Raw genomic sequence first — 25,552 nt, forward strand, 5'->3', positions numbered from 1 at the left:
TTGTTCTTTAAAAACTAAGCTCTTTAATCAATCTAAGCATGCAAATTGGATAAGTTAATTAAACATGAATAAATCAATTATGGAAAACAGCTATCTGTTACGGTCAGACTGGTCCTAACTACAGAAATGCTTTGCTTTTTAAAAAAGTACTGATATTTCCACTATCTATTATATAATTTGTTTAAACCAATAACATATGTAGGCAGTAAAACAATAGAAAATTTACTTAGTCTAAAGAAAAGAATTGTAATGTTAATATGTTTGTGTATAGAATTAAATTTGAAACAGTTGTTACAATTCTTGCTTTAGCTCTTTGGCTTCAAAGTTTTAACAGAGGTGAGATTTAATTTATATTGAAGTGATTTATAGAGTAGCTATGCTACAGCTATTAATTTAATTGTGCTATATAAAGATCTTACTAACTACTGAACTGAATAAGTTCACCGTTTAGAAAAAAATTATATAGCTCCCTGGATGGCATTTTTAACTATAATATATAATGTTTAAATCTAGTTCTTGGTATGGTTTAAGGCTATTTTTTTACTCTTTCCACTCCCCCCCCCCCCCCCTTGAATTCAGAGCTCGTTGACGATAGATACAGTGATAGATAAACATAAGAAAAATTACTTTTGCAAATTTCTGAAAAAAGGCTTCTGTTCAGCAATTTTATATCTCCTTATGACATATTCTTGCTATCTTTTAAAACTTGAAACAATTAAGCATTAGTTTAAGTATATAGGTAGTATTAGTTATGTTTGCCTTTGCTTTCATTTTATGACAGACATAGACCGATAACATAATTTTAAGCGTAGCTTCTTTTCTTGTGAAATTACAGGGAGAGAGGGGATATTGGGTTGTTTATTACACTAGTCCCCAAAGTTTTATCATCATCATCGCCATTTATCTCTTCTTTCCAGAGCGTAGGCCACGCACAATGGTTCTCCATTTATCTTTGAATGGGGCCTCAGTAGAGGCTCCACTGAAAGATGAAAAATTCTTTTCTCTCAGTTCCTCAAGGAATTCCCTCCTCCAGGTTGTTTTTGGTCTACCTGGTTTCCTTTTTCCTGTGAAAGGGTTCCAAGTCAAGGCTTGATTGGTTAAATCATCATGCCCTTTCCTTAGAGTGTGCCCCAACCATCTCCATTTCCTCTGTTTTATTGTCAGTTTGATGTCTGACATATCACTGCGCTCTAAAAGCTCAGCATTTGTGATCTTGTTTGGCCAAAAGATCTTGTGGATTCTCCTAAGACATTTGTTGACATATGTCTGTAGCTTGGAGACCACTGCTGTGTTTAGGAACCAAGTTTCGGCCCCATACATCAAAACAGAGAGAACATTTGACTTGAAAAGTCTTAACTTGGTCTTTATGGAGATGTTGTTGGAATTCCAAATTTTGTTCAAGCTGGCAAAGGCTGTCCTAGATTTGTTAATTCTAGCTTTAACATCTGTCAAAGTGCCTCCAGCATCATCAATTTTACTTCAAAGATACTCAAAGCAGTTAACATCCTCAAGAATTTGGTTTCCAATAGTTATTGGTTCTTTGGAGTTTGCATTTAATCTGAGTATTTTAGATTTTGGAACATTTATTTCAAGTCCAACTTTCTTGGAAGTTTCAGCTATCATGTTAGTCCTTCTTTGCATTTGACTTCTATTGCTTGTTAACAAAGCAATATCATCAGCAAAGTCCAGATCTCCCAAATATTTGGGATTGCCAAATAACTGCCAGCGAATGCCATCATTGCTTTCACAGTTCTTCATGATCCAGTCAATGGCAAGGAGGAAAAGGAAGGGAGAGAGAAGGCATCCTTGTCTGACACCTGTTACAATCTCAAAAAAGGTTGATAGTTTACCTTTGTACATAACATTTCCACCTCCTTTATGAAAGATAGCTTTAATGATATTGATTATCTTTTCTGGAATGCCATAGTGTCGGCAGATCTTCCAGAGAGATTTCCTGTCTAAAGAATCAAATGCTTTTTTGTAGTCAATAAAGTTTACAAAAAGCTCAGAGTTCCATTCCTTGGATTGCTCTATGATGATTCTTAGAGAGGTTATCTGATCAATAGTGGAACGGTTTGGTCTAAATCCAGCCTGATTAGGTCTTAGCTTTTCATTAACCTTCTTCTTTATTCTATTAAGAAGAATCTTACTAAGGATACGGCCAGGTACTGAAAGAAGCATTATCTCTCTGTAGTTTCCACATTGGGTCAAGTCTCCTTTTTTGGCCAGTATTGAGATATGTCCATTTTTCCAGTCCTCTGGGCATAACTCATTTACTAGGTATATTTGCGATTACTTTTATTTAATGAAATCTTCTAATTTTTAACATGTACAAAACGGCCTGTTGTATTGCATCAAGATCCATGTCAGATCTATATAGGAAATAAATGTCTATAAATGAGCTCAAGTCTTCCAAGGAATATATGTTTAAAACTTATAGTGCTCCAATAATCCATAATAAAATCCCATTGGCCAGAACGATAAGACCCATTATTTTACTCTATTAAAAATAAATTCATTTTTTTCATTTCATGTTGCTATTTACATTATATTGAAGTATTTAATTTCTAATCATGAAAAAGAAAATCTAAATTTATAATATAATAAATTTAAGAAAACTCTGTTTTAAAAGAATTCGATTGTGGCGACACTTTGTGTGTTCAAATATTAAACTAAAATTGTAGTAATCATATTAACCCTTTGGTGATGGTATTGTAAAGAAAAAATTATAATTTAAAAAATCTTTTTAAAATCATTTAAATTATTAAATATTTACTTTCTTTAAATAGTAATGCCGGGTGAGGAAAATAGATTTATTGAGAAATAGATATGCATATAGAAAACTAGCCAATAGGGAGATAGTTATATCGAGCAAACTCTAGTTATTCCATATCTTAGTGACCAAAGGTAGGAATGCCTCAGCAGATGTGTCTAGGTCTGCTTTCATGACCTCAGCTGGGATGTTATCAGGTCCAGCTTTTATAATAATGTTTTATTATTCGTTGCCCTAAAAATTTTTGGGACTTATGGTTCAAACGTTTTAACCACTAATTGTAATCTACAGAGGGATGATTTTGTATTTTATTAATAGGAATGTACATCAATTTGTCGGCCATTGTCTTATCCCTTTAGATCCCTGTAAATTATCTGTTTAGAAGAAGCCAAATATCGTGTAGAAGAAAGTATTCATCTAGTTGAAAATGATGGCAAAATATTTAATTCTTCTGCTAATATTGTATTTATAGGAGGTAACTTTTTTGTAATTAAATGAAGAAATAAGATAAAACGTGCTGTAAATTTCAGAAAATATTAATGAAGTCATTCATTATTTTTGTCGGATAGGAGGGGACACTGGAATGTAAATTTACACTGGAATCCATTGTTTTGTAGCCATGTTATCTTATTTAATGGATCAAAATCTTTTGATACCTGTAAGTCTTTTACAGTGGTATGTTTCAAGCTAGTAGTGCAGTGTCCGAACATATAATCAGAAAGGCTAAATGTACAGAAGGGGTAAATAAATTTATCGTTCCAATTCTTTATCTCTTTTATTCTTATAGAACAGAGATCATTTGCTTATTGTTATCATATGTTAAATATATTCTTGTTCTCAACTAGGCGTCCCAAAGTCAGGAACAACTCTGATGCGAGTTCTGTTGGATGTCCACTCTCAGGTATGCTAGTTTTACCTGAATTTTAACCAACTCTTTGATTGCACGACTTTTGTCCTAGAATTCCTAGCTGATCATGTTGATGGGTTGTGCTTATTTTGGGCTAAGGCATTCCCTCTACCTTGATTATTTTTGTAGCGTAACTGAGTTAGCAGCATTAGGAACCATTTTTAACGTCTTAAGCTATGACGTGGTGTCGGGCCCAGATTTGAACCTATTACCAACCCGACAACGAGCGTATGTAGGCAGCTTATACCAACAATGAAATTATTTCGGGAAAAAAATCACGAAACCTTTGTGCTTTTCAGCTGTCTTTGGGGGGCAACACATCGTAAAATTGACGACCTCTCCATTTGCCCCCCAAATATTATTTTATATTTATTTAGCTTGTTGGTTATACCTTATACCTGGTATGTAGGTTGGCACCCTCCTGTATATCAAAGTAGATAGAACAGCTAAAGGCTAAAACACCCTGAAATTTTGATTTAATTCGGCAATAAAAGAAAACGCTGAACCACTAAAGGGGTATGATGGAGGGGGGTATTGGGGTATACAATTTTCTGCACGCCCTTGTTGAGAGTCACTTTCAAGACTTTGGTAAAGATTTCTTCACATAAAAGAAAATATGTTTCTAAAACAATTTGAATATATTTTTAGAATCTCAAACATATCAAATGTGTTTTTAACATCAAAGAAAAACAAAACTCAAATATTATATCTACATAACATATCATAGAATAACTGTAGATGAAAAGTCTTGTTATTCATGGGTTCTTTCTAACCTGTGAAATTCAACTCTTTTTGAACAAACACTAAGATAAGATTATATTTGTTTCTTGTCAATAAATTAATAGTCAGAGTAGGGAGAATGCCTTAAACATAAGCAACAATAACATATAGGGTTGGTTGTTTGTCGGATCTTTCACAAACGGTGAAGCACTTCATAAAACTATATCTGTTCTGAATATCCTATTGTATAAAGTAATAAGTTTTATTTTGTCTGCAACAAAGGATCTCTCTAACCACTGAGACGATATGGTTCTCATTTATTATGAAACTTCTTATAGGTCCTGAGGTGGTTTTAGGCAGGGATAAGGGATGGGAAACGTAGGAAAATATTATTTCAGGCCTATTTCAAGCCTAGGCCTATTTCTAGCCTAATAAACCAGTTTTGGGATAGCGCAGTGGTTCGTATAAAATGCTAATGAAAAAGCTGTGTGTGTGTGTAGATAAAGTATAGAATCAAATTCAGGTAGCTAGTTTAAAGTAAAAAACATAACTTTTTATAAACCTATATATTAATGGCTTTTGTTAAAATGAAGTTTTTTCTCTCCCAAAATTTTTTATCTTTTACTTTGGTAATTTGAACTGTCAGAAAGCTATCGTTGGGTTTCCCTCAGACAGATTTTAGTTTGTATTATTTGCATTTTTATTAATGAGTAAAAATTAGAGTAAAAATTTTATTTGAAAATTTCATTGCTAATTAAAATTCAAAATAAATAAATAAATATGCACTTGGGTAACATTCTATCAAGTTCTTTGGATACTATACTGGATATAATGTAATGATATATCTGTACTGTGTTGTATTGTACAAAAATTAGGGTTAAGGTGTTGTATCAACTCCGTACTAAATTTTTAAAATTCAAAATACAACATCTAATTTATAAACTACCAAATGAAAATTCGTAGCTACCTTCTTTCCAAAAAAATAATCCCGTTATTTTTGTTTTTTCTATGTGGCCCTTTTTTAATGTTTAACTCTAAGCAGATTTAATAATTAAACTAATGTGATCTAACACCATTTATATTTATTTTTTCGTAGCAGACGAAATCATTATTTTTTCTAGATTGTCTGCTTCTAAAATTTCCGCCAATTGGTGATTGGTTGATACAAAACAAGCCCAAATCACAGAAAACTATTGGTTTAGAGTGGTAGCCAATATGAGCCGTCCGCCAGTAAGGTCATTAAATTAGGCAAATGGTAAAAGTTGCATGATCCCTTTCAAAACCAGGCCGAGACCTAATTTATGGCCAGGTTTCCTATCCCTTATCCCTGGTTTTAGGTTATCTTATTTTTTTTATAAAAAAGTCTGGGTATGGTTTTAGGCTATTTTCTGCAGCCACTAGTACTCAATAATTTACTAAGTCTCACTGTTTTATTTATGTTTTTCAATTCTATATTATTCTGTGTTTATATTTTAAAATGTAAAGTAAAACTTTTTAGATAAGATGTGGCCCAGAGACTCATGTTTTTATAGGTAAACAAACATTTACATTTTATTTAAGTTAAATAAAATCAAAACGAAAATTACATCAATAGGAGCAAAGCTTAGAAAAATAGACTATTAAAAAAGCTGAAAGACATGCAATTGACAACTAAAATAAAAAATAAAAGGGATAAAAGAGCGAGTGTTTAGTGCTTGGAGGAGGGTGGTAGACAGAAATAACTGATTTATAGAGCAGTTTTTATTTTTTAAAACAATTTAATCTGCACCAAAAGGAACTAGATTAAAATTTGAAGTAGTTAAAATTGATGATTTAGACTTTTTTCAAAAGTCAAATCATTATATTTTGTGGAAAAGAATTGAGAATTATTTTTTATAATGAATAAATTATCTAATAGTGTTGATAATGGCGAATTTTGTACTATTGCCATGTAAAAATATTATGTATTTCATGAAAAAAATTTAAGTTTTCAATGTTAAGGCTAATTTTAATATAACAAGGATGACAACATCCATAAAAGCGAAGCACTGAAACGGTAGGACAAACGGACACTAACACTTGTATAGTGTCAGAACTGAATAATCAGAATATAAATGTATAAATGTCGAAGCAAAATTGTAAGTAAAATTGTTGAAAAACTGCTTGATACAGAATAATGTTTATAGACATACTTACATTTTTAGGACTTGATTATAGAGTTGCTTCGCTTATAATATTGTACTTTGTTGTCCCAGGAATCAATATACCAAAAATCAGATCAATCGGATTATTACACCACATAAAAATTTGTTGTTAAAAAAGTAAAAAATCAACATGTTTAAAATGGACGTACGGACATTTTGGTAATGATTATAGAGTTGCTACGCTTTCTAAATCGTACCTTACTACTACAGGAATCACCATGCAAAGTTTGAAATCAATAGGACAATTCTAACATGCCTAAATTAGCGAAAAAAAGCTATCCGTGACGGACGGACGGACGGACGGACGTACCCTAATTATAGAAAAGCTTCGCTTTTAAAAAGGTCTAATGCTACAAAAGGTTTACTGTTACCTATTGTAAATTAGACCTTATGTATGTAATTAATTATTTTGTAGCAACGCCGTTATCCTTGTTAAGACGTATTAAAGCTACGCTACGAGTGGAGTAACTTCCCTGAGCTGCGTGAGAGAAACGAGGCAGCTGGGGTTACTCAACAGATTATTGACAAGGCTGTCACTGCTTTTCTTTTAGAGGTAAACATTCATATGAACCTTTACAAAGTGTCTCAAAAGATCAGCCGTGTAACGTCATTAAAATTAGGGATGAAAGGAGCAGTTGGAAAGGAAATTCCTAAAATAAGAGATGGATAATCCCTCATTTTATGACGTCACAGGGCTGATTTTTTGGAGACACTTTGTAAAGCTTCATTCATATACCTAATTCTTGATAGGAGATTGATTAAAATCTAAATAAATTGTTGAAATAGTGGCCATTTCAAAATTAAACAAGATTTTATTAGAGCGCCTTATATTAGTCATAGCTTAAAATAAATATTTTTTGTGTGTTTAATTATTTGATCCTATTTTATTATTACAAATTTGTATACTTTAATTTAATCATTTAAAATTATAAGGTACCTGTTTGATGCTACTTCCCCCCCCCCCCCCTTTACTTTTAATTCTTTTATTCATTGGCTTAACAACTTTGGGGACTTTATCAGAATTTTCATTGGTTGGTTTATTAAGTTGAGTTTTCGAACGTTTAACCACTAATTTATATCTACAGAAGGGGTTATTTTGTGTGTCATTATTAAGTATGTACATTCATTTATTGGCCATTGTCTTATCCCTTTAGAGCAATGGCTTTTATAGCTATTCTCAACATTTTTCATGTTTAGATAACTGCCCGACATGGAGAACCAGCCCCGGTCATCTGTATCAAAGAACCATTTCTTATGACACAGGTTAATAACAATGATTGAATCCAAAAGTAAAAATATTTGGGATCATGGAAAGAAAACGGAGTAGCGGGTTTCGTCGTAATTTCATAGTAGCTTTTAAAAGAATAGAGTTAGGTTAGGTAATTGTTAAAGATTGCCCTGCAGGGTTAGAGCCTCAAACAGGGCTAGAAATAGAAAAAAGCTACTGTGAAAATACGACGATACCCATCTACTTCGTTTTCTTTCCATCATCCGGATGATGCATTAAGTATGTCCAACAGTTAACTCATTTATGATAAGTTGTAGCAAGTTTGTAACTTTTTTTCTAACTCATTGGACTGTTCATTGCAATGCAATGGAAACAAAATTATATCGTTGGCTCAAATCCTTTGAGTATTTTTAATGAAGTCTTATTCTTACTTGTCTTGTCTAAACTTTTTAACCGATTATTTCAATCTACTTAAGGGGAAAGTTTGTTTATAATTATTGGGTATATGCACCATTTCGTCCATTGTCTCATCCATAAAGATTCCTGCGTTGGGTAACATGCGTAATAGAACGCAGGTTTGAATTTAGCAAAATGTTTGACTTATCTATAAAAAGATTATTAGTTTTTAAAGATGATTAAAGTCCCTCCACAGATTATGACGTTATACGATAAAATAACCAATGAGAGGCCAGCATAATTTTTCCATTGGTCAATTACAGTGTATACTGGCCTCTCATTGGCTATTCTATCGTATGACGTCATAATCTGTGGCGGGATTTTAATCATCTTCTAATTTTTCTCTAAGAAAGAGAGGGGACAATGGGCTGTTTATTACACAAGTCCCCAAAGGTTTATAATAACGTTTTCTTATTCGTTGGCTTAACAACTTTAGATCCCCCTGAATTTTTATGCTTTAGGTTCAGTTTAAAAACTACGGAATTTATATTTCTAAAATATTATTATGATATTAAAGTTTTTAGATAAATTTTTACAATAAAAATTCTTGCATAAACCTATAGAAATAAATACCAGATTATTAAAAATTCAATATGATTATGTAAAACTTAATTAAACACACGAATGTATTATTGTGTATTAGGAAAAATTACAAATCTTTATGAGATTCTTTTTTAGTATTTTTGTTATTAAAGTACTCCATTTATTTTTTAAAATTATGATTAAAAACAAGTACTTTAACTTGTGTTCTATGATTCGTGGTTTACTTTTATTGAAATATTACTTTGTACTATACTAGCGGCTTTGCCCCAAGAGGTGATCAAAAAAAAATTAAGGCGAAATTCGTAAAAGGACCAAGGAAATCTTCAAAAAAAAATGGGGGGAATTTTTTGGTTTTTAGGAGGGGGGGGGTTGGGGGTGTCCCACCCCCCAAGAAAATAGCCTAAAACCACCACAGGACCAGTAGGTATATTCCATGAAGAGTAGAATCCGATCGGTTCAGTGGTTACCGAGATTTTAAGGGACGGCTGGACGGACAGACAGACGTAAAGACATCATTCTACTTTGTATTATATGTTATAGATATGATTGTAATTTATTCTTAAATAGAATCGAGATAGAATTAACAAAAAGATAAAATAACAAGGATGAAAACATTCATAAAAGCAAATATCTGAAACGGTAGGACAAACGAACAGTAACGCTTGTAGAGAGTATTTAATGAATAATCAGAATATAAATGTATACAAGTTGAAACAAAAATTTATTGAAAAACGGCTGAAATACTAGATGATGTTTATGGTGGATATACTTACATTAATACATTTTTAGGACTTGATTATAGAGATGCTTTGCTTATAACTTTTAACATGCCTAAAGTAACAAATTCGTTCCGGACGGACGTACGGACCGACCCTAATTATAGAAAAGCTTCGCTTTTTAAAAGTATAGTGATAAAAATTTAACAAAATTCTTTATAGAAATACAGTATTTCTACCAATACACAACAGTGTATTTATGTATGTATTTAAATAAATTATGAAGATGAAAAAATATAGAATCATGAATGATGAAAATAAATTATACATCCAGAAAAACCTAATAAAGAATATTAGTAAGAAGGTTTAAATATTTTTTCACTTAAAAAGCAAAATCTTCTCCTCCCCTATTACAGATTTCTGTACAAAAATACATCATAATGAACTATAAACCGGATATGGGTTTAAATTATTGATATATCATTACTAGGATCTTACACCAGATTTTCATGTCCTCTGATAAAGTCAAAATGGCAGCAGCAAAAATAACAATACCCACCATCCACTTCCCTCCTACTGGATGAACGAACTGACCAACAAATGAATTCCATGTTAGCAACCAAAAGTTACGACAATTTACCCCTGTCATAATATCCATGTATATTCTACATCCAATATTGAAACCGTAATATTAATCAACGTTCACCCATATTTTTTAGTAGCGAAGCTACTCTATAATTTGAAATGTCCGTCTGTCCGTATGTCCGTCTTAGTTTGGGGGAAACGTGATTTTCTCGGGTCCTATAAAAGATAAAAGACTGAATTTTTTTGACAACATTTGACAACATATTAAGAAGCACAATTAACTATAAAACATCAATGGCGGTAGGACAGCTTTTTTAGCAGGTTTTAGGCTATTTTTGTATTTTTCACATTTTTTTCCATATCTTTGGCGTTTATGGTCCGATTTCCAAAGTTTTTCAGTTATAGATATCAAAATTAAATTCCCTGTCGTTTCAAGAAAACATCAATGGCGGTCAGACTGCCTTTTTGCGGGTTTTTGGCTATTTTTATATTTTTCACATTTTTCCTCATATCTTTGGTGTTTATGGTATCAATATTAAATTTTCTGTCGTTTCAAGAACACAATTATGACATTCAGACTGCCTTAAGCAGGTTTTAGGCTATTTTTGTATTTTTCACATTTTTCTTCATACCTTTGGTGTTTATGGTCTGATTTCCAAAGTTTTTCAGTTATAGATATCAAAATTAAATTCCCTGTCGTTTCAAGAAAACATAAATGGCGGTCAGACTGCCTTTTTGCGGGTTTTTGGCTATTTTTATATTTTTCACATTTTTCCTCATATCTTTTATGTTTATGGTCCGATTTTTAAAATTTTTGTAGTTAAAAATATCAAAATTAAATTTCCCGTTGTTTTGAGCATCCAGTATGTAATTTACTTTGACCGTCAGTCTGTTAGTCATAGTACTGAAATATAGATGTTAAAAATAAAGTTGAAAAGGTTTCATGATTTTTCTCCAAGTATACATGCTTTTGACAACTAATATCTAAATTTTTATACATATTTTTGGTGCTTCGCTACTTATGGATGTTGTCATCCTTGTTTTATTTTACAATTCAAGAGAAGAAATAATTTTCCATCATCTAGCATATTATGTCTCTTGTTGTTTTATCCAAGCATATCATTATTATAAGACATATTACTCAATATTTCTTTATGTTTATATTAGAAAATTGATATGATTGTATAATGTGTTTTATATATCTGCACGCATTATTCCATCCCAATGATAGCTGACAATAACCCCCCCCCCCCCCTGTAAATTACGTAAATTTTTGCATGGGGAGGACAGATTTTGCTGTATGTAGAAAAACATTGCCCATTTTAATATTTATTTTCATTTTAATGGGGTAAAAATAAAATCAACCAATGGATATATGACAACGGAAAAAATGTCGTAAATTTGCTAACATGGACATTGGACATCACTTATTGGTCAGTTTGTTCATCCAGTAGGCGGGGAGGGAATTGGGTAAATTGGGTGGATGGGGGTAATCATTATTTCTGCTAGCTACAAGTTTCACTTTATTATAGTATTTGATAATCTGATGTAAGATCCGAGTAATAATAAATCCATTACTCTACCTTTGCAGTAAAATTAGAAAGGACCTTATGTATGTTAAACAGTCATAGCCCAATGTTCCAATTATCGTGTATCTAATTGCGAAGAATCAAGATGTGTTCTTGGCCCAATTTAGGGATGTAATTTGACATTAATTCTTGTCTTTCTATTGTGGTATCCGCCTAGGATAAATGGCAGACACCAGAGTTCAAATGACTACGGCAGTGTGAACAGACGTGGACACCTATACTATAGAGAAGCTACGCTTCTCTAGCAATCACTAAATAATAAACAGAGTCTATTCAGTTGTTTCTTTATTCAGGGTCTAAGGATTACTAACTTTATATACAACAAACAATAGCTACACAGATAGGAATAAATAATCATAAAACAGAATCAATATAATACATATACAATAGTCAGTTTGGGCAATAATGATCCCCCATCCCTGGAAAGGGTGGGGGGAATTAACAATACAGCTTAACCATAATACGGCTGTCAGAATCTATCATTAATTTTTAGGCATAGGGAGGGGGTCGGCAGACCCCTTCCCCAGGACTCGGGGGAGGGCCCTTGGCCCTTCCCCGAACCCAGGTCAGGGTTGCCATAGGCATGGCTCACGGTTGCCGAATACCACAACTCTCCCCTCGGAAGGCTGGGAGGGGGGTCTCCCTGCCAGACTTCCGACAGTGGTTGAGGCCTTCGGCCCGCTCCTTAGGGCTAAAGTATATACAAGCGATAATGATTCAATGGAATCCTAGTGGTGATTTTCAGGGCTGATGGGCTCCCAACGTGGGATAGAAGGTAGAGGCTGGCTTTTGTTGGACATGTAGCTCGGCGCCAGCAGGTGTCAGGTTGGCGTGGGGTACGGCCGCTGCGGGGCCGGTCAGTAGCGGGGCATTCTGGTTGTTGTTGGCAGCGGCTGGGGCACTGGCTACCAGGTTGACACTCTGAGCGACAGCCTGGCCTCCCAAAGGACCGCGGGGCTTTCCAGAGTGTGGTCCAGGCCTGCCTGGGCGGTCATTCCCACTATCGGCTGATTGCATGGACACCATTTCCTCGGCTGCTTCCCGGCCGATAGGAATGGCATCCCAGTCTACTGAAAAGTCCCGGGACTTGGCATGGGTGAGTCTGGCCCTGGCCAAGGCCTTACGATACAAGGTTGGGTGGTACAGGAACACTTCGCATTCATGGCGGCCCGTACACCTTCTTGTGCGGCTGCCAGGGAAATGATGGTTAAGTCTCCCAGCAGCTTGAGAATCAACAACAGCAAACACAGTATGGCTACGACATCTCCCCACTCGTGAATAGCCTGTCTGAACCCAGCCCAGACATCCAGGGCTGCTTCTCCTTCCTCCGCCAGTCGGTCGATATCGTAGGACACGATCCCATGGTCTCCGGTGGCTGAACAGCTACCTTGCTGAACGCATGAGCCATATGACAGGCCGGTCAGCATAGCGGCCTTATACGCTGGGAACGCTAGCAGCTGCTGCCAGTCGTTCAGCTCAGCCTGCGAATACAAGCCTCCCGAACTAAAGTCATCCAAGGGTTCTGTCAGCAGCTGCTTGGGCGTATCCAGCGAGGGGTGGCCTCTTCTTAGGTGCGGGGGTTAGCTCTATCCAGCCTTCCTCCGCGTGCACAGTTAGGGGGTAGGTGGAGGAGCAGGGAATCTTGGTGGCGTGGCCGCTATACACCTTTGTCACGGCATCTACGAATCCTGTGGGTTCCACTGGCACCTTGTCCCAACATTCATTGCTCTCACGGACAACGTATTTGTTGCGTTGGCAGGTAAGCTGGAGCAGTACATCTCCCCTCAGCACAGAGAACGTGCTCCCCTGGACACGCACCGGGTGGGCCGGGTCTAGTTGCTGGAGCTTCCAGCAATTGGCCGCTACTTCTTCTGCCGCGGTGCTTCTCATTCGAGTCTCCAGGGTAAATCCAATGTAACCTGCATGTATCTGGGCCTGCAGGGGGACATCCACATCCCTGGCCGATACTCTGGGCAGCGCTGCCGCGGCCGGGTCAGCTGCCACAAACAATGCTGGGTGGTTGGTAGAATGGGCCTCAAAGTCGCAGTTCACTATGGAGGTGGGGGTGGTCATGTTGATGAAGAATTGGGCTTGATGGTCAACCAGGAACGCATCCATCACTAGACTAGGCTGGAGGCTGCGAATCAGCCTCAAGGGGCAATCCCTCCCCAGGTGGTCCCACACGTAGGTGGCCTCCCCAGTGATGCAGGACAGCTCAGAATGGGGACATTCTAGGGTCAGGTGGTCAGACTGGGACTCCACCCGTCCATTCTCAACTACATAGGTCTCTTCCTTGACCAGCAACCGTCGTTCCTGGAGCACTAATTCATTGCGGTACAGCTGGCCCTCGAAATGGACGTCCTCCCCTTCACAACCCACCCCCTCGGGGCTGTTGACCAAGGCGCCCACCATATCGAGGGTGAAGAACAGGGGATGGTTCAGCTGAAACGTCAGTGGCTGGGTCTTGCCTGGCAGCATGTAGACTCGGTTCCTGGCCAGGTCTCGGCACGTTTCTGGATCAATCTTGGTTGGCCTCATGAGGGCTGGGACCGAGGTCACCTTGAGGTGACCCCATACCCCACACCTAAATGTCCACTGGGACACGGTGAGTTGACAGCTATATCCCGTTGTTTCTCTAATCTTGACTTGCTGCAGGACATGTACCTCATGGCCCAGGGGCACCTCCTGGTGTAGCGGCTCCGTGCTACACATCTTCTCCTTGTTGTAGGCTGTGACATGGGTGGGGTTGGCACAGTCCCACCCTACCAGGACGTAGCTCGTTGTAGGCCACACGGCTGCGAGCAGTAGTCCCCACAAAACCATCCACCAGTGTGAGAATCTACCAGACAGCCATCAACCTCGCGCACGCGGCTGGGGATCCTCGGCTCGGACCACGGCTGCTTCTTGGGGCTGGACACTGCTGGGCTGCTCCTGGCTAGATACAAATTTCCATTGAGCGTTATCTTTGGGTGCCCGGGGCATCCCGATACCCTCCCCAATGACAGACTGACAGGCGACTGGCGCCTGCCTGGGTGTCGGCTCCCCTAGCCCCAAGGGGTCCCTTCCCTTGTCCATGGCATGCCCAGTGGCATGGGGCTGTAGTGCGTGTGGCACAGGCTCGCCCTGGATTACGTCCCTCCCCTGCCCTAGGAACTCAGGTGCATGTGGCACAGGCAAGTCCTTATATCCCCAAATTTCAATCTCCCCAGCCTCTGGTGCGGGAGGCACAGGCAAGGCTGGAGGGTTACAATATTTTGGATACATTACATTTGTCAAATTTAACTTATCCTGGCTCGACTGGGAATGGTGGGCAGCTGGGTTCCCTCGGCTGGCAGTGGGCGCTGGATGGTGTATGGCTGGGCTCTCCCTACGGGCTGGTGGCGCTGGCTGACTGGGGGTGACGGATGTCACCCCTCCCTCTGAGGCTGCTGGCTCGTTCCAGGGTCCAGGTATCTCGGTGGCGGCGACGGTTGTCGCCCCAGGCACCAGGGTGGGGGCGCTGGATAGCACCCCCCAGTCATCGCAGGTGGCGGCGCCGGATGGCGCCCCATACATCGACTCCGATGCGCTGGCTAGCGCCTCCTGCCTCTCTTGTTCAGCGGCCGCCAGGGCCTCTCCGTACACCGTCTCAGTGGCGCTGGGTAGCGCCCCTCCACTCTTGCTGGGTAGACTCGGTCTGGCAGGCCCCATCATGTTGAGGCTGAAGGTTTGAGGCCTCAAGACTTCTGGCTCTGCAATGTTGGTGGGCTGCACGAACTCCGGCCCCAGGTGATTGAGGCTGAAGCCCAGGCCAACCCGGTTGGGTTCAGCCGCTCCTCCCAGCACGTTGATCCTAGCTGGGACGGTTCCAAACTGCGGCATTCCGTCGGCTCGGCCCGCTGCGTTGGGGGCGGCTGCTTGCTGGAGTGTTGCTGGGGGCGCGCTCCCTTCCGTGTTGGCTACTCTGCTGGGCTTTCCTGGGGGAGCGCCCTTGTCAGCGGCGCGCCTCCGGCCGGCTACCTGGTCCCAGTCGGCCTTGCACTCGGCCGCCGTATGGCCGGCATAGTGGCAACGGTCGCATTTGGCAGGACGGTCACGGCGTGGCTGGGTGCGTCTCTCTTCTAGGCTGACCTCCATAGGCGTCGGACAGTCTCGGACTCGGTGGCCTTTCCCATGGCAGCGGTAGCAGCGACCTGGAATCTTGTCATCTGGGGCGACCTTCCCCATCTGGTGGAGACCCGGAGCCAAGGCGCCAATCTCCATTGGCTCCGACTCATCATATTGGGGCAACTGGACGCTGGCTGATCCCGTGAGCCCGTCGGTGGCGTCCACTAGGCACACACCCTCCTTCAGCTGCTTGGTGATCATTGTGACGGTAAACATGGCTCGCCTCGTGTACTCAGGTACCGAGGCGATCTCATGACTCATCATTTCACGTTTCACATTAGCGTTACGAATGCCACGATTTAATTCGTCTATCAACAATTCAAGGTCCTCATGGCTATAGGCCTCCCTATACAAGGCACACTTTGTGGATATGTATGCTTGTATAGGTTCTGTCGAGTGTTGCCTATAATCCCTGAAGGCTTGCTTCAAAGTCTGGGATTCAAAGGCTGGACGAAATAACATTTCACACTCGGCCTTGACTTGTTCGTATGTCAAGGCTTGGCCTGCCTCGCCAAACAGATGAGAGGCCATCTCCGCCGCTTGCCCCGCCAGGGATAGTAAAAGGGCGTTGCGGCGGTTTAGTGTGTCATGGGGAGGCACACGGTAAGCCGCCCATGACATCTCGAGTCTCCGGATGTGGGAATTCCAGGATTGCTTGGGCGGTCCTCGATACTCCGGCAGGTTACTCAGCATCAGCTTGCGGTACTCGGCTGGAGCCGGCTGGGGATCATCCTGGAGCCATCCTTGGAGCTGGTCGCCTCCTGGCGCTTGCGGCTGCTCCATCGGGTCAAAGATTCAGCGGCGGGACACGAAGTTTTAAGTCAATACTATAAATGGTTTACACTTGAGGCTTTCTAGCCTAGCAGCCAACACTGTTTATCACTAGGTTGGTAGTTTAACTACAAAGATTTAAATTAGGTGTACCTAAAGTACTTGTCACTAGTTTTCTGAGTGGTAGAGTAGGCTGGTAGGGGTAGATAGCTGTTGAGGGTCTGAACTGCTGTCAGGAACTGATTGGGTTTTCCTTATCACACTATAGATAGGAGGGAGAAGCTTGCAAGTCTTTTTTTTCTAAAAATATCTCTGTTGGATGCTATGGAGTAGCTCCGCTCCTGTGTGTGTGTGTGTGCGTGAAATATCCTTTCCTTGCAACGCGCTTACGCACCGGCAGATTCGCGCACACAGGTAAAACGCGCACCTATCCCTCAACCCGCTCTCTCATTGGTCCGCTTTGTCTTATTTGTCCGTTGAATTTTGTTATGCGTCCCGAGCTCTGCTGCGCGACCCGTAAATGTCGCTCTGTTCTCCCGGTCGCTATCTCCACACCGTGGGCGGACTTATTCAAGTGTGGGTAGGAAGGGGGAGCGCGTAAGGGGGACGGGGTAAAACCGTCTGTTTCCCCCTATGGAGAGGGGGGGGTGCTGTAGGTTTGAGGTAACTGTGTGGTGAGGTAATTGTGCCCTTTCCTTAATCCTGGGCTTATTGTTATGTCACCTCGATTGTATTTTCTTCAATGGATGGGGGCCCCTCCCCTTCCGTTGGAATAAGGGGTGTATTTGTTGTGCTGAAGGCTTGGGGGGTTAGATTGTTTATCAATGTATTGTTATATTACATCTAGGTTCTATTTTTGGCTTTATCACAATACACAACAGATTTGCTTACCAAGCCTGTTCTATTTTTAGTTTTATCACAATACACAACAAATTTGTTTACCAATCCTTGCTCATAAATCTATTGTTCAGCCTTCACACTAGGGTGGTAATCCCTACAATGTGATATAATATCTGTTTTTCTAGATGGTTGGCTGCGCTGTAGCCTCTCAGGATACTTGGAGTTAACGTAGTTTTCTTCTGCTTGGTACACTACACTCGTATGTTCGCTCGCAGCTCGCAGCTATTTGGCTTGTTTCAGCCTGTCGGCGGCAGGGAATGTCCCGTCCTGAAGCGCCGTGTATCCGAATCCGGCTGGTGGCGGCAGGGAATGTCCCTTCCTGCAGCGCCGCTGGTTCGAATCCTGCTATCTCTTGCAGTAAATGTTGGCCTATTTTCAGCCGTTTACACTTAGTTGGCCTGTTTCAGCTCGTCCGCAGGCCTGTTTCAGCCCTTGAGCGCTCAATTCTCCGTTAGATGTCGGCGCTTCTCGCGGTTCTCCGTCAAGTTTCGCTGCTCTCCGCAGTCTCTCGTCCGATTTCGCTACTCTCCGCAGCTCGGGTTCCGCCACACTTAGTGGTCTTTCGCTAGGTTTCGCTTCCACAACTGCCGGATGCAGAGTTAGACCTTGCTATCCAGGGTGGGTAATTCAGGTTGCTTGTGTCAGTTTTGCCAGTTTCACTGCTGGGAGTACCTTAGCCTCAGCTGCGCGTCTGCTCTACACTTGTGGTTTGCCGTAATCTCACACAGCTGTCACCAAAAGTTGTGGTATCCGCCTAGGATAAATGGCAGACACCAGAGTTCAAATGACTACGGCAGTGTGAACAGACGTGGACACCTATACTATAGAGAAGCTACGCTTCTCTAGCAATCACTAAATAATAAACAGAGTCTATTCAGTTGTTTCTTTATTCAGGGTCTAAGGATTACTAACTTTATATACAACAAACAATAGCTACACAGATAGGAATAAATAATCATAAAACAGAATCAATATAATACATATACAATAGTCAGTTTGGGCAATAATGATCCCCCATCCCTGGAAAGGGTGGGGGGAATTAACAATACAGCTTAACCATAATACGGCTGTCAGAATCTATCATTAATTTTTAGGCATAGGGAGGGGGTCGGCAGACCCCTTCCCCAGGACTCGCTTCCCCGAACCCAGGTCAGGGTTGCCATAGGCATGGCTCACGGTTGCCGAATACCACACTATCTCTCTTGGGATGTAATATGCTATTATAACATGTTATTACATATTATCTTTCTTTAACATGCTATTATAACATATTATTTTCTTAATCTCATTTAATAAGTTATCTTTTTGTTATAAAAAAGCTCAATGTTATTAAGTATTTTTTTTTATTAGAAGGTAAACTATAAGGATTTAACAACGTTCTGATAAAATAACAGTACATAAACTTATAAGAGCTACAAGAATATACAATATGCATATTGAGAAAGGCATCCATACGTTTATAAAATCATATATATTTTCTTGAAAATTGTAATGTTATGTCTAAAACCAACGGCTGTAGCATAATGCGTAGCGTCGCTGGACAGGTAGCGGGTTCTAATCTCGTTCCAAGCCGCTTTATAAATAATAACGTTCAAAATGAACCTGCTGCTGCCAGTTGTGCGATATTGATAGTAAGAGTAGAGAAATGCCTCGGCCCAAAACAGGTACAAGTCATTACAATAGACAGTCGAAACTTCCAGAAAAACGTCGTTTAATCAAAGGGCTGGTTGTCTCCAATATTTAGGATGTCATAATGGTAACTTGGGCTTAAGTTGTAATCAACTGTCCAAAGAGATATTAATCAAGTATAATGTTATCTATTAAATTAGGGAGGATTTTTAGCCACAGTTTTCCCCAACAGTAAACTAATCCACATGGTTAGAGATGGTAGAGCTATTTCTCATTCTCTTGTTAAAAGGTTTGTAATTCTTTTGGAAAAATTATGAGACAAGGATGACAACATCCATAAAAGCGATTCTCTTAGAACATTCGAACTTTAACACTTGTAGAGTGTCAGAACTGAATTGAATGAGTCTAAACAAACTTGTAAGTAATTTTTTTTGCAAAAATGCTTAAAAACTGGATAGATACTGTTTAAGGACATACTTACATATATGGGTTCATAATTATAGAGAGGCTTCTCTTATAAATTGTACATTGTTGTAATAGGAATCGTTATTCCAAAAATCAGATGATGAGGGTAATTCTATCATACAACAATGTTGTAAAAAAAGTGAAATATCAGAATGTTTTAAATGGATGTGTGGACTTTCTGGTAACGATAATAGAGCTGCTACACTTGATAAATCGTAACTGATTGTCATAGGAATAATCATGCAAAGTTTGAAATCGACATTCTAACATTCTAATTAGTTTAAATTAACTAAAAGAGGTATTCGTTTCAGACAAACTGACCCTAATTAAAGAAAATCTTTGCTTTTAAAAAAAACAATGAAAATAAGCGTGTATAGGTTTGGGCCTCATTGACTTTAAGAGAATCTTCTTTGGAGTTTAAACAGAATGTAACACCCTTTAAAGCAATTAGTTTTAAACTAGTGCAATGCACTATTTAGATGTTTCAATAAAATCCAATCAGACCAACAAACCAAAAAAAAGTCATAGATGATAACCAAATTGACAAATGGTTGAAAAAAGAAGTGAAAATATTTTTTTTCTTTACATGCTATTTTAGTTGCTATACCTATTATTTTTGTTTTTTTAGGAAATTATATTTCCCGCCTTTTTCTGACAGTGATCATTTACAAAACCTGAAATCCTGGTCTAGAATTGCAAGCGGGTAAGTTTTCTTTAGATTTAATATGATAATTCAATTTGGAAAGGTTTCGCGATTAACGAATGAATTTATTTCTGAATGTTATTGAACATTTTCTTTTTTTAACATGGATTTAAGCGAACAAAAATTATTATTTTGTTATATACTAGCGGTTACGCCCCCTAGAGGCCTCTATGGGTACTTAAGGTAATGGGGGTCTGAATTCGACCCCAGTAAAATCCCCCCTATTTTTTTTCTTTTTGGGTGGGATATCCCTTTTAGAAAACAGTAATAACCAAGGACCTATGAGAAGCTTCATTGTAAAGAAGAAACATATCAGTTGAGCGGTATTCGAGACCCTTTAGTACAAACATGCATACAGAGATTCTGTTACTTAGTATATAAACTTCAATTTAACCCAAGCACTAGATTACATATTAAAAGTTCCTAGAAAAAAATGTGTAATATGTTTACATATAAATCTTTTAATATAATAAAAGTTAGGGATTCTAATCAAAATCTTTTTTACTTTTTAAATGCGAACTTTTCTATAATTAGAGTCGGATCGGACGTCCGTTAGATTTTTCGTTAATTTAGACATGTTAGAATTGTCCTACCGATTTCAAACTTTGGATGATGGTTTCTATAGTAGCGATTTGAGGTACGATTTAGAAAGCGACGCGTCTCTTTAAAAATGTCAGTTTGTTCTTAATAGTTATTTCTCGCATCGTATTATAAACGGCTTTCCGCGGATATAGAATGTACAATTATAAGGTTAAAACTAGTTTTTTAGCCCCGAGGTGCCGAAGGCACCGGCTAAAAAAACTGGTTTTAATCTTATGATTGTACATTTTTATATTCGTAGAAAGCTGGATATAATAAGATGCTAGACATAGTTTTTTCGTATGGATGAGAACCGGTTCCTATCCACCGGATTCGAATGAATACGAGAAACAATATTCTGTACTTTTAAACAATTTTTACTTACAATTTTGTTTTGACTTTTATAAATTTATATTTTGATTGTTTTGTCCTGACACAACAAGTGTTAATGTTCGTTTGTCCTAACGTTTTAAAACTTCGCTTTTATGGATGTTGTCATCCTTATTTGTATATAATTTTTTCCTGTTATAGAATGTATCAAATATGTAATGGTATTGGAAGTGAGAGATGTCAAACAATAAGGTAACTATATAAAAACTTTATTTTCAAATATGACACTGATCAAAATCAAGCAAAACTCTTCTTATATGTAGTAAATAAAGTACACAATTCCAATCTTGATATCGTTATGAAAAAGTAACAGGATCTGTGTCTGTCAGTCTATATGTGTGTGTGTGTGTGTGTCTGTCCGTCTGTACTGTAGGATTTCTGTTACCACTGAACCGATATGGTTCTCGTTTACAGTGTAGCTTCTCATAGATTTTGGGGAGGTTTTTAGCTAGTTTGGGGGAGGTTAACAACATCCTCCCAAGAAAAACTTCCACTAAAAAAAATTACCCTCCACCCTCAAGGGCCCCTATAGGCATCTAGGACGTAGTTTTTGATAAATCTACAAAGGTTGGTATTTTAAAGGAAAAAGTATATCTACAAAATGTTTTTTTAATACTATTAGATTTTATTTAACCTTTTAAATGTAGGACAAATTTACATTTAATGTTCTTTAATGGTCCTTAAACTTCTTTCAAGTAACTTTAATATCCATTAATTAAAAACTAATTAGAATATTTTTTTATTAAAACATTAATCACATAGTTGATCCAGGGTAGACAGCAAGAGAGCTACCTCTGTATTTTGCTGTCCTTTTAAAAGCAAAATTGTCATCGAACAATCTTTATCTGCTAAATTAGCGCCTTTTGAAGCTTATACCCAATACCATATAGTGATAAGTTTTTTGTCTGAAGCTTAAGATCTCAATAACTGCTTTTTAAATTTGCAAGTATATAAAGTATATAATCACTACTGAGCCGCTGCCGGCTGCCGATCCTTTATTAGTTGATCAAGATTAATTAACTCTACCAAGAATATGTAAACTATGTATACCAAACTATATATTCAAATTGTCAAAATGCCTAATAATATTATATTTCACTAAATAAATATTTCTTTATTACATTTTATGAATTTCATACATATTATTTACATTTTATAGATTGGTTAGCTTATATTTATATCCCAATAATTTCCTAAATTGCCAAGATATTTAGTAAATTTCCGATATACATTTTTATAAGAACTGTTTCGTTAGACTCTAGAATTATCATTGAACAAGGATAATTAACAATCTTATAATTGTAGGGGATCATGGAGGGAGGAGACAATGGGCTGTTTATTACACTTGTCCTTAATTACGTTTTCCATTAGTTGGCTCAACAACTTTGGGGACTATTATTGAATTTTGTTTGGTTGGGTCATTAAGTTGAGTGTCCAAACGTTGCAACCACAAATTATAATCTAACTACTTTCTGTTTTTATTAGCTGTGTTAATATTTACATTAGTGTTATTGGCTAATATTCAAAGACCCAATTGAATGTCGCGCAGGGTCCACGGGGGGGTGGGGACATACAGTTACATGCATACATAGCAAAAGAAAGGCAGACATAGAGAGGGAGATTAAGCATTAAAGAACATGATTGTGTGTAAAAAAAAATGTAAAGAACAGATTTTTTATTAAAGAAAAATTCATATTTTAAGTTTTTTATTGAATTTTTAAGGTACGAAGATCTAATAAACCAGACAGGACCAGTAATGAAAAAGGTAAAATTAATATAAATAACAATTTCATTTGTATTAATTAATCAAACAAAAATAGTACATTTTACTTACATATCAATTTTGTATGACATATACATATTTTAATGAAAGTACTTTTATAAAATACTGACTATTTTCTTCTAATAAAAACAAAAAAAGAGAAATTTTCTCTTTTGCTTATTATCACAGTGTCATTTTTAGTAACTAAATTCCTTTTTGTATAAGGTTTTGAAGTGGTTGAATCTTGATTGGGAACCAGACATTCTTAGGTAAGAGGTAAAAACCAAGAACATCTACAACATTAAGAAGCATGGCTTTTTCTTCACTTCACCATAAAACAAGGATGACAACATCCATAAAAGCGAAGCTTTGAAACAGTGGAACAAACGAACATTAACACTTGTAGTGTGTCATAACTGAATAAGTAGAATATTAATGCATAAATGCATAAATTAAAAGGTCATGATAAAATCATATCTACATATACTTATGTACATATATTTAAAACTTAAACCGGGAGATCAAAGTGTAATATCAGGAATAAGGTATAGCCAACAAGCAAAATAAATATAAATATATATTTGGTGGGTAGATAAAAAAGGCCATCTTTACTGAGAAGCGTTGCCATCCAAATTGAGCTGAAATTCCAAAATATTTTTTCGAATTAATTCTGTAGTTGGTTAAAGCTAGTCTAAAATCATTCACAGACACTTTAAGATGATCGACATCATGTACACACAAATTGTACTTTTTGTACAGGCACTCCGAGAAGATGTCAGGTGTACAGACAAGCCATAAGGAGAGCACAGCTGATCAAATTGTACAACCTGTATATAAAGATGCTCTGTCTCAATGGAGAGGAAATATACCACAGGTAAAAACCAGTTTTAATCCTTTTCCATGGGGGGGAAGACTCCTGAAAATCTTATTTCCAGGGGGGGGGGGGGTCGCTTCCCCCTCCTCCCTGCTATCTAAAAAACCATAGGATATACTTTTAATAAAGTAAAAGGATGACTGTTAGTAGCTTTTCATTGGTCCTGGGAAAGCTACTTTTGAGGTGGATACCAGCACCCTCCCAAGAGAATTCGCCCAAAACAAAAAAAATATATATATTAGTAAACAGCTGATCTTTACTAGAATGAAAAGAAAACATTTTACCTGGTCCTAGAGGCCTCTAGGGGCACAGGCACTAGTGTAAAAATAAAACAAAAAGCAAACTGTGATAATAGCATAAAATCAATTATTACTATTCACTCCAGTTTTATACTTTTTTAGTTGGTTCACCTTTTTTAACCCAAAATATAAAATATTATGTTTTAGGAAATTCTTAAAAGACTTGATGTCTATGAAGCTGCATTAAAACAGTTTGGATATACTACAATGTAATTAATTTTTTTGTATCACCCTTTTACTTGTAAATCTATTTGACTACTATATAACTTACTTTAATTCGCCTGTCAATATTCCTAATTTTTTATCTGTTTTATTATCAAAAAGGACAAACTAAATAAAACACGTTTAAATTAAAATTTTGATGCTAATTTTGTCTTTGACTATTTTATACCTCACATTGAGTCCTTTTAATCTATTATGTTAATTTCTATATGTCTATTTGATTATGTTATTTGTGTGTTTTTTTTTTTAAATATATGTGTTTTTTGCCTGTAATTAAAACTGTAAAAAAATATTTTCGAAAAAAAATGTTGTACTCTATAAAAATACATATTGGTTTGAAATGAGAAAATAAAAATAGTACCAAAGCTTTCGATGAAAATATTTGGTTCAACCAACTTCCCTCTAGATATTTTTATTTTATTTTTTAAAGTGTACCAATAAATTTATTACAAAATGTAGGAGGTTGTTTTACATAATATGTAATAACATCAAAATTATTATGTTTATGAATAGTTTGGTTAAGGCATTCAATTTGTCAACACAATGAAGTATAGAGTTATGTTTCAACTTCTTTGTCTGGCAATTTTTTTATATCAAATGATACAGTCGCTAATCAAATATTTTAGATACCCAGTAGTTGAGGAAACCTCTAGTGTCCTTCTAGCTAGCATAAAACCTCCCCTACTTTATGTATGTGAGGATGACCAGTTTAACTTTGATGCCTCAAGATCTTATGGGTATAAATTCCAAAGAGATTATCTGTCTGGAGCTATACAAGGTGGAAATTATTCCACATGGAAAAGTAAATATGGCAATATTACATATGATCAGCTGAGAGATGCTGTCTATGGAGAAAGTTCATCACGCTACAAAACACTGACGATCTTTCAAGACAATCTAAACTTAAACCTGAAAGATATTTTTATATTTCCTTTTGGCTACTGTAAGCATGTTGTTAGCTATGATATACAAGCTTTGTTTAGAATATCATCCAAATCCAAAGTTAGTATTGTTGTAGTAAGTCCAGAGGTATCAAGCAATATAAAGCTAATTTATTCACCACATAGCATCATCACCACAGGACCTTCTCCATATTATCCAGATCTTTATCA

General features: G+C 37.7%; 2 protein-coding genes across 3 annotated transcripts in view; both read left to right on the plus strand.

Moving 5' to 3' along the window:
* Positions 1-25,552, plus strand: part of LOC145305586 (mannonate dehydratase-like) — a 284,200-nt gene that overhangs the window by 101,716 nt on the left and 156,932 nt on the right. The window lies entirely within an intron of this gene.
* LOC145312722 (protein-tyrosine sulfotransferase 1-like) lies at positions 218-24,898 on the plus strand. Of its 2 annotated transcripts, XM_080151976.1 has the most exons (14): positions 251-336; positions 2,899-2,970; positions 3,156-3,248; positions 3,619-3,674; positions 5,899-5,932; positions 7,021-7,136; positions 7,781-7,846; positions 19,347-19,435; positions 20,240-20,314; positions 21,425-21,475; positions 23,006-23,048; positions 23,271-23,314; positions 23,805-23,919; positions 24,366-24,898. In XM_080151976.1, exons 1-14 carry the CDS (start codon positions 258-260, stop codon positions 24,429-24,431), a joined length of 999 nt encoding a protein of 332 aa, XP_080008102.1. In that variant the 5' UTR covers positions 251-257; the 3' UTR covers positions 24,432-24,898. The 2 variants fall into 2 exon arrangements, with proteins under 2 accessions (XP_080008103.1, XP_080008102.1); XM_080151977.1 differs by lacking the exon at positions 2,899-2,970 and having other exon boundaries at positions 218-336.

The sequence above is a fragment of the Acartia tonsa genome, chromosome 2 (genome assembly GCF_053477335.1).
Source record: "Acartia tonsa isolate MP-2025a chromosome 2, ASM5347733v1, whole genome shotgun sequence".
NCBI lineage: Eukaryota > Metazoa > Arthropoda > Copepoda > Calanoida > Acartiidae > Acartia > Acartia tonsa.

Excerpts from the sequence above, each read along its gene's own strand:
- LOC145312722 (XM_080151976.1), top strand. The coding sequence starts at position 258 with ATGTTTGTGTATAGAATTAAATTTGAAACAGTTGTTACAATTCTTGCT. Across the intron at positions 20,315-21,424 it reads TGGTCTAGAATTGCAAGCGG|AATGTATCAAATATGTAATG; the intron begins GTAAGTTTTCTT and ends TTCCTGTTATAG. Across the intron at positions 23,920-24,365 it reads GGAGAGGAAATATACCACAG|GAAATTCTTAAAAGACTTGA; the intron begins GTAAAAACCAGT and ends ATTATGTTTTAG.